Here is a 9698-nt window from a genome sequence, read left to right as displayed (position 1 = left end):
AGTTTCTGCATCTTATCTGAATTAAACTTTTAAGTCTTGAACTAGTTCTGGAAGCGGTCCCATTATCACCGCGTCTCTGAATTTTGTCCCCAATCACCCGTCTCAACCTGCAACATTGTCAAGACTTGCTGCCGCATTAGAAAAAGGCGTTCAAAGTATGCAGAGTTTAAGGCTCTCCATTTCTATGGCCATTTCTTATTTTCCCCCAGGATGCAACATTCCGCACAACTTAATTTACTTTCCCTTACATAGAAGCAACCAACGACAGCAGCACCGCATCCAATCTCCTCCTGCCTCTGTGTAGGCCTTTGCTTATTCCCAGGGATCCACATCTGTGTGCTCGGTGGAGATTTTCTTTAAATATCTCTTCACTGCATATTTTTAACATCAGCGGAGGAGGCCTGCAGTGTTTTAGAGTGACACTGAGCGGGAGATCTCGGAAACTGTCAGTCTTGGGACACACTGCAGCTTCTGGGATTTACTTGCATGGGTAAAATTCTCACAACTTGCACCGGGAAACTGTGACATGCTCCAGAATGTTGTTTTTTTTCTGCTCCAGCTGGCTTTCAGATGAGTTATCATGTCTTGACATGACTCTTGCATTGACACGTCGGGGCTTGACTTGGCTCTAATCAGGCTCTCAGGAATAAAATCCCTTTAATAATTTGTTTTTTTTTAAAGTAAGCGGGGTTCTTTTGAATAGTACCGCTCTAACAGAAGCAGAAATTTTATTATCTCTGTTCTTAGATGTCAAAACTGGTTCTGGAGCTTTTAAACCTTATTGGTGCAGAAGTGGAAAAGCAGCGGTGACTCACCTCCTCAGGCAATAAGGAGGAGCTACAAACTCAGGAGAGAGTATAAGAACTCAGAGGGTACGCCTTTCATTTGACCTGAATAAGTGAGTGAAGGGCTTCAAGCACAGCTCCTGTCTCACAGAATAGGACAGAAACTTTTTAAAAAAATCTGCTTTTCACACAGGAGAATTGAAAGGGGAAATTTGCAGCATAACAAAGGCAAAGAAAAAACTTGCTGAACTGGATTTCTCTGTGTGGTTTGCAGGGTAAGTTTCATGCTGGCAGCTGATCTCTTCAACACTTTATGGGACACTTTGTTCTTCCGTTTTAATGGAATAACTTTCTTTCTATTTCTGCTGTTTTATTCATTCCAGACACGATGGCTTCAATCACGGCAAACATCAGTAACGTACGATATCAAAAGATTGAAGACTGTGAGGCTACCAACGAGGGGCTGTATAAGTTCTACGCCGCTGTGATGATTGTGATTTTCATCTTGGCTTTGCCTCTGAACGCATCAGTCCTCCACCTCTTCATTTTCAAGCTCAAGTTCTGGAAATCCAACAGCAACAACATCTTTCTTTTCAACCTGGTTCTGGCAGACATCCTGCTGCTCTTCTGTTTGCCAATCAAAGCTCATAACTACATCATTGGACAAAGGAGGAGCAAGAATGACGCGGTGTGCAAAGCGATGCTCTTCATGTTGTTTTTAAACCGTGGGGCCAGTATCGCCTTCCTAACGGTGACCTCCATCGATCGATATTTTAACGTAGTGCACCCAGGCAGAAAAAACCTCCTGAAGGTTCTCAAGAAATCTCCTCACATCTCCATCTTGATTTGGGTGTTTCTTCTGCCTCTAACCATTCCCACCATGCTGAAGACCTTTGAGTGCTGCAACAGCCACGGCCCAGATGGAGAAGACCCAACAGACGACACTGTGATCAAAGTAAGACCTGCCTCTCATGCAAAAACGTGCAGTAATAAACTTAAAAAACACAGTCTATAATAATTTTATCTAGAAAATATTGGAAAACTTAACACTGGAATCTTTTGCAAATAGTTTACTTCCTCTGTGCGTTTCTTGTGAAAATATTTCAACATGCTACAGATGTTTAGGTTCTGATGACAACACCAACCTTTTTAGTGGTACCTTCTCATTTATGCAATAATTGAAATTACTCTGTTAACTAATATGGAAATGAGTCACTCTTTTGGTTGAGAATGACGGAAAAGTCTGATCGGAGTTAGAATAGAGGGTTTTTTCTTCCATAACAAAGAAATATAGATGGTTGGCATGTGTTGAAATTGGAGCAACTTCAAGGGGGCCCTGTTTGCAAAATAAACAAAGCAACCTAAACCACAATGCTTTCTTTAATTTAATGTTTCCTAGCCACAGGAACCTGTAAATGAGGAACGTGTCTGAGGAAAAAAAACAACTTACTAAAGTTAGAGTGCAGAGGAATTTCATTCAATTCAGTTAATTTATATAGCACCGAATCACAACACATGTCATCTGAAGGCACTAAATTCATCAGATAATACAGTAAAAGTTTTCTATCTAAGGAATTTAATGGGAAAATTATATTATTTGTTTTAATAGTTAATTTGAAACACCTTATTTATAATTCCTGCAGAAATAGTGTGAGATACCTTATCCACTCTCCATCTTCATAGCCAAAGCCATAGTGCATCTGTTTAATAAACTGATCAGTGATTTACAGTCGGTGGTGGTTTTAGACCAAATTTACCAGGGAAATGGTGGGGGGGTTATGGGCCACACAACAAAATATTAACCCCTGATCTAGCAGATGTCCTATCTTAATATGGCACAAAATAAAACACATGGATATTTAAATTATTGCAAAAGTAACAAAAGAAACTGGTCCAATAGACGGACCAGTAATGATGTCTGTGCCCATTTATATCATAAGAAACTTTAGTCTTTAGTAGAGGGGCCATAACGAGAGACAGTTCTGCAGGAGCACTGGCCCCTGTGTAGGACCACCTATGCGAATGATTACAGCCGTACCTGAATCTTAAAAAGCCTGTGAAGTTGTAATCAAATTGTTAAAGGAGAATTCCGGTTTTTAACACTTTTAGCCCATTTTCTGTAGTGTCCAGGATGAAATCGAATGATCGACACCAAAATTTTGACAATTGGTCCTGTCTCTGCTATTTGGCTCATGCAGAATCCCCCCCTGGCTGCTTCAGAATGGCTTCCATAGTGCATGTCCGATAATGTCCTTAAAACAACCTTAAACGTTCTTTTTTTAAAATATGCTACTCACCGGGTCGTCAGCGCTGTTCAATGACGTTCCAAAAAAAGTTTTGTGAAGAAAAACCGTTCCTGTCTTGTTTTATTTAGCATTTTGTAAATCCCAGAACTATTTTTTCCGATACATCACAACCGCTTATAAACTTCCGCTTCCCGTTCGAATCTGAAGCGTTGCACACTCCAGACCACTAGTTGGCGACAATGTCTCTATATACTCCTCCTCAGTATATTCCGGTTCAAAACGGTATCCTCTACCGTCAAACTCAAAGTCCAATATGTCTTCATCAAGAATCCACCTTTCGTATTCCATTTTCAGAGTTTTTTAAAGTGTTTAACAGAGACGTTAGCACCTCGACGTCGGAGTACACAGAGTGAAGCGAAACGACTACAACTAAGTGTAGTCTTTTCCCCATTTCCGTTTCCTGTGGCGGAGGGATATTGACTATTCCAACAGAACTCAATGGGATTTACAAAATGCTAAATAAAACACTACAGGAACGTTTTTTCTTCACGAAACTTTTTTTGGAACGTCATTGAACAGCGCTGACGACCCGGTGAGTAGCATATTTTAAAAAAAGAACGTTTAAGATTGTTTTAAGGACATTATCGGACATGCACTATGGAAGCCATTCTGAAGCAGCCAGGGGGGGATTCTGCATGAGCCAAAAAGCAGAGACAGGACCAATTGTCAAAATTTTGGTGTCGATCATTCGATTTCATCCTGGACACTACAGAAAATGGGCTAAAAGTGTTAAAAACCGGAATTCTCCTTTAAATGAGGAAGTTATGTCCCCTAAAAAAGGCCATTGCACCTCGGGGCTTCCTCACGGTTCTTTTCCTGGGAGCAAGTTATTTACTACTCTTAACTCAAACTGGGTAAAACCATATAAAAAAGGACTATAAAAACAGGAGTAAAAAAAGTAACAGAGTTTATTCCAGATCAGGTCGTTACAGGACAGAGAAAATGCTTGGAGCTTTCACAGCTGTGGGCTCAAAAATCACGTCAGCGAGCGTCCGGCAAAGATTGAGCCCCGAACAAGGTCACCTTCTCCTTCTTATAGCTCACGAGTCTATGTAGATAGATAGATGTACTTTATTTATGTGTTGCACCAGGTGGATGCTTAGTGTTCCGTATCAGAAACTGACACGCCATCCATGCCCAAGGATTACAGATAGCTCTCCTCTATCAGTCCGGCTCCAAGATGTGCCCATATCCTGTGTATTTTTAAAGACATGAAGGCTGTCCTGATTAGATGACCTCCGTACACACAGTGACATCCACGATGTGAAGGAAGGCCATCTACTCTCTCTAATCCGGCTAGCAAAGTAACAATGCACATGATGTATAAAGCATAAACCTAACAAAATGAAAGAGTGCAAAGCATGGGGAGTGGTGTTCTAGTGGTTAGGGCATAGTGCTTGGAATCCTGCACTGCAAAAAATGCTTAAAATTGCTTAAAATAAGTTTTTTTTTTCTTGAATTGAGCAGGTAAGTGAGACACTTTGCCAATAGATCTAGATAATTTGTATTTAAAACAAGAAAATATCTAATTATCTTACTTTAGGAGTAAATATACTAATTCCATTGGCAAATTGTCTTATTTACCTACTGAAATTAAGGGTAAATACACTTTTTTTTACTAATTTCTTGATTGTTTTTGCAGTGTGAGGTTGTGAGTTCGAAACCCACTGTAACAGACTGATCAAGACCCTTAAACCCCTGATTGCTCCCTGGGTGCCCCACGGTGGCAGCCCATTGCTCCCCAAGGGGATGGGTTAAATGCAGATGTAAATTTCAACAATGTGAGATCAATAAAGTTTAATTATTATATGTGTGGTGGTCCGTCCAGTAAGGCACAAGGACAAAGGCATATAAAAAAGTATTTTCTATTTATTTTCCAAAAAAATTATTCACAAAAGGACTTACATCAAATCTCAAAAAAATATAACAAAATGTGCCCCAAGGAAATTAACTAAGGCATACCTAACTCAGGATAACAAACCAAAAAACTGACCTCACACAATGAACACACAGGGGAATTTATACACAAACGAGGAGGGGTGGAAGATGAGACAGAGACAAACAATGCATAAACATAAATAACTAATTCAAACTAACACCTTTTGACTACAACACAACTATCAAAATAAAACAACATAACACCAAAAATGCTTTAACAGTTATGCCATAAGTGGAGAGAGAGAAGCAGACTCCAACATCAAGTCCCCTGCTTCCAGCAGCCTGATGGTATGTCCCACTTCCTGGTTTGCCTTTCAACCAGTCCTCTCCACTCAGCCAGTCCTTCAACTCAGCAAAGAAAAGTAGTTAATTCAATTAAAATAAACAAAAGGTGTTTACTAAATGTGTGCACCCATAATAGTAAACAACCTAATGCCAAAAAACACCACAGAAGTGAAATTATAAATGTACTGTGTGAAGACCTTTAAATAAATAAATACTAACACTGAGGAAAAGATGGAGGAACCTCCACATGTTAAAATCATTAAACATCAACGCAGTTGTGCTACATACCCTAACTCTACATAAGCAGTTTTCTGCTTCCTATGTTACATCAAGCAAACTATTAAACTGCACTGTTGAGTGGTGACTTATAATCTTTTTCATTATGATTATTTCAGGATTTGGTGGACAGCATGAGAGAGGTGGTTTTCTTCAGCCAGATCGTCATCCCTTTCATCATCCTGGTCTACTGCACAGTGCGAATCGTGAACCGGCTCAGGAAGAAAACCGTTGGGGATAGGACCAAGCTAAAGAGAGCGGTCTTTCTTGTGACCACCGTCATGGTGGTGTTCTCCTTCTGCTTCCTGCCTTGCACTATCGCCAGGATGGTCCTGCTGATCATCCGGGTTCAGGATGCAGACGATACTATACAGGATAAAGCAGCCGTGGCTTTTGACGGCCTAATGGTGCTTTCCTATATGGACTGTCTGCTGGATCCGCTAGTTTACTGCTTCTGTAGCACCAAGTTTAAAGCACTTTATCTCTCTAATTACTTCTCTTGCTGTGTGGAAGTGCCGCCGGAGCAGTTAAACAGCTCATCAGGAAACACAACACATCCAAAACGCAGCAACGTTATTTAAAAGAAGCGACTTTAATAACTGCTGGGTGTTTAGCTGCAGACGGACTGTAGCTCAAACATGGACATGAAAGACTTTAAGTTAAATCATAATATGTAAATAAAACAAAACAGATGATTATATACCTTTGTGGCTGATGTAAATCATCTACAGGACTGATTTTAACTCAGAATCTTTAATAAGAGTTATTTTTTTATAATGTCAATACTTTTCTTAAAAGAACTGCATGTAAAATATGCACATCTGTTTTTATTTTGTTCTTGGACTGTGAGATAAGTTACACAATCCCTTCATGGAAGAGGAATCTGCTGTTCAGATCGGATCAACTTTACACACTCAGAAAAGTGCTTAAAAACATAAAATAACATAATTTTTGAAATTCTTTTCCAAGGGCCTTTTACTTTGTCAATACGTCTGGCCTTCTGGTGAGTTTGTGCTTAAATGCATCGTAAAAACCTGTACAATTGGTCGTCATTACGTCTTCATCAGGCATGTGGAACATTTTCCCTTTAAGTTTTGGGGTTAATTTGCTTCTTTTTTTTCCGTCACTCAAAGGAAGGTCTTGAAAAGGTGTTTAAACTTCCCTGAATTACATAGGAAGTAATTAATCACCCTGCTAAGCCAGAGGTGACTTTGAAAATCCACCTGAAGAAGATGAATCACTTTAATATCATCACATGAAGTAATATGGGAAAGAAAGGATGAGTAAATTGCTCACGCTTGGTTAAAAGTAGACTGAAACTGGATAGTTTGTGTCTGTGTTTGGCTGAATTTAGAGCTGAAAACCCCTCTGAGTCACAGTTACGTGACTGATCTGTGTTTTCCATGTTAAAGAGTTTTGTTAGAACAACTTTCTTCAAAGGTTGAACTTTTGACCTCCGGGTGCTTACGTGAATCAAGAGGCGACAGTTTTAATCCGAAAGAGTCCAACACTGCAAAAAACATCTAGAAATAAGTGAAAAATATCTTGTATTAAGTGTATTTAGCCTTAATTTGAGCAGGTAAATAAGATGACCTGCCAATGGAATTAGTATTTTTACTCCTAAAATAAGATAATTAGACAATATATGCTTGAATTAAGACAAAAGAATAGTTTTGCTTCTTATTTCAAATGTAAATTCTCTCGTTCCATTGGCAAAATGTCACACTTACTTCTTCAATTCAAGAAAAAATGCACTAAATTTGAGCAAAAATGACTTATTTAGATTTCCATTTTTTGCAGTGCATCTGCACACTTCACCTGGGGAGCCATAAAAGGAGTAAACATTGACAAAGAGCGCTCAGTGTTGAGAGTTTCTCCTAACAAACATGTTCCTCAGTTTACAAGCAGTTAAAATGTCAACACTATGGAGGCGTGTTTTTGTTTACTCACCATGTTTTTTTGAATTCCACTACTTTACAGGATAAACCATGTGATTTACTGTACCTCTCAGTGTACGAGTCTAATCTTGTTTCTGATTTGTTGATTATATAATAATTGCATCTGTTAATGGTCTTTATATCTTGTTGAATAACCTTTGAAAATAATGTTATGGGCTGTTGTGAAATGTAATCCCATATCATCATGCTGCCACCGCCATGTTTAACTGTATTCTTTCGGAATGTTATCACTGTTTTTTGGACTAAACAGACCCTTTGCAGCAGGAACCTTAAAGGTCAGTGTTATTCTGTGCAAACCCAGAGATCTGTTATTATTATTTTTTTTAAATGCATTATTGGATCCTAGATTAATAAGCAGAAAATATATAAATTGATCACATTTCATGGGTCAGGTTTATTGGTGACTTTATTTAAATATTGAATTAAGATGTATACTTTCAAATATATCGACTCTTGCTGCATCCAACTACTGTTTTCTGGGCCTTATTTATCTGTTTGTGATCAAATTTTATCTATATGTGGATGTAAAAATAAAGTGTTTTTTCATGAATAACTGACAAAGATTTGGTGAGTGAGTTGGAGTGACATCTAGTGACACATTGTGAAATTTTCAAAGCACACAAAAGGGAAGTTTGAACACTGCAAAAATGATCAAGTTAAGTGTATTTAGCCCTAATTTGAGCATATTATTAAGATAATGAGTATTTTTAACCCTAAAATAAGATAATCAGATGATATGCACTTGTAATAAGACAATGCAATTGTTTTTTCTTATTTTAAATGTAAATAGACTTGTTCCATTGGCAAAGAGTCTCATTTAACTCCTCAATTCAAGAAAAAAATAGCTTATTTTAAGAAAAAAGGACTTCTTTAGATTTCCATTTTTTGCAGTAAAGCAGTATGACCATCATAACTTTGTGTTTGGTCGACTTGGATCTGGTAAAACACCTGCATTCTATCATGTAAAGAAAACCTTTTTTTTATTATGAAGGAAATGTTTTAAAGGGTAGAATAAATGCATGTTTTGGGGCAGAAACATGAAAAAGTTTTAAAAAACTCCAACTTTCTGAATGAAAGTTTTAGTTAATTTCAGGATTCTTTAATAAACTATTAGATTGCTGCATTTTAGAAATGACTTAACTCTCATAGAGTTTAAGAACATATACAGCTGTATGCTCCACCTGCTCTATTTAAGTTTTTCTTAGGTTGAAATCATTGTTTTTGGGATTTAAAAGTGTCTGTTAAGACTTTTCAGATTTTCTTAAGCTTACTGTATAAATAGACATCTTCAGTGTTGTATAGTAATGAAGTAAAAATACTTCACTACTGTACTTAAGTATATTTTGGAGTACTTTACTTTCCAAGAATATACATTTTTTTGCGAACTTTCACTTTACTTCACTACATTTACGAACTTAATTGCATACTTTTACTCCGATACATTTTCAATGTTTGGTTTAGTTACTACCGGTAAGTAAAAAAAAAAAAAAAAGAGCAATGCAAGTGTTTTGACCCCACCTACTGACTACAAAGTCAGGTCTTACCTGGGCTTGTGCATAACGTTATCTGTATAAATGAACTTTATTTGGCATTGTTTTTTAGTTCCACACGTGGTGCATTTAGCTTAAGCTAACTGTTGACTGTAGCAGGCTTTTGAAGATGAACAGAAGATTTTACAGTTTCAAGTGATAATGGGGTTATGTGCGAGGATGACCACAAGGGGTGGTTAAGAATTGGAGGGGAAGAAAAAAGTCAAGAGCAAAAGCATGGAGGGGAGGAGGGGCCACTTGTGTTTACAAAGTGTTTAAGATTTAGTGAATTGGCCTGAAGTGCATCTGTTTTTCTCTGGTGTGATGTACACTTATTTTCAGCACTGCCTTTTTTTTTTTACGTTTTACGGTAGTTTTACAAAAAATGTCTTCCTCTTCAGATGCCAAATAAGCTGCAGTTCCCTCCCATTTATTTTTCTTTTGTAAAATGACCTGTTATCTGTTTGCCTTTTGTTTGTGAAGTACAGTAATTTACAGCCTTTTTTCGTTCTTCATGTTGGCTGCGTTTACAAAAGAGGCTTCAAACTGGACTCCCTCTTCAGATGCCAGATAAGCTTCTGTTTTTTCTTTTTTTTTTGTAATGATGTCAATAACAGTAGC

At 37.8% G+C, this 9698-nt stretch overlaps 1 protein-coding gene across 3 annotated transcripts; it reads left to right on the top strand.

Moving 5' to 3' along the window:
• The first annotated feature begins 752 nt into the window (after nucleotides 1-752).
• Nucleotides 753-8177, top strand: gpr31 (G protein-coupled receptor 31). Of its 3 annotated transcripts, none has more exons than XM_015372832.1 (4): nucleotides 753-898; nucleotides 979-1060; nucleotides 1169-1740; nucleotides 5710-8177. In XM_015372832.1, the coding sequence occupies exons 3-4, from the start codon at nucleotides 1174-1176 to the stop codon at nucleotides 6169-6171; spliced, it is 1029 nt and encodes a 342-aa protein (XP_015228318.1). In that variant the 5' UTR covers nucleotides 753-898; nucleotides 979-1060; nucleotides 1169-1173; the 3' UTR covers nucleotides 6172-8177. The 3 variants fall into 3 exon arrangements, with proteins under 3 accessions (XP_015228318.1, XP_015228320.1, XP_015228317.1); XM_015372834.1 differs by having other exon boundaries at nucleotides 760-872; XM_015372831.1 differs by having other exon boundaries at nucleotides 861-1060.
• Nucleotides 8178-9698: the final 1521 nt, after the last annotated feature.

Source organism: Cyprinodon variegatus, unplaced genomic scaffold (assembly GCF_000732505.1).
Source record: "Cyprinodon variegatus isolate N-32 unplaced genomic scaffold, C_variegatus-1.0 Scaffold76, whole genome shotgun sequence".
In the NCBI taxonomy this organism is placed as follows: domain Eukaryota; kingdom Metazoa; phylum Chordata; class Actinopteri; order Cyprinodontiformes; family Cyprinodontidae; genus Cyprinodon; species Cyprinodon variegatus.
Note: the sequence above shows the minus strand (reverse complement) of the source record. Positions and strands in the feature narration are given on the sequence as shown.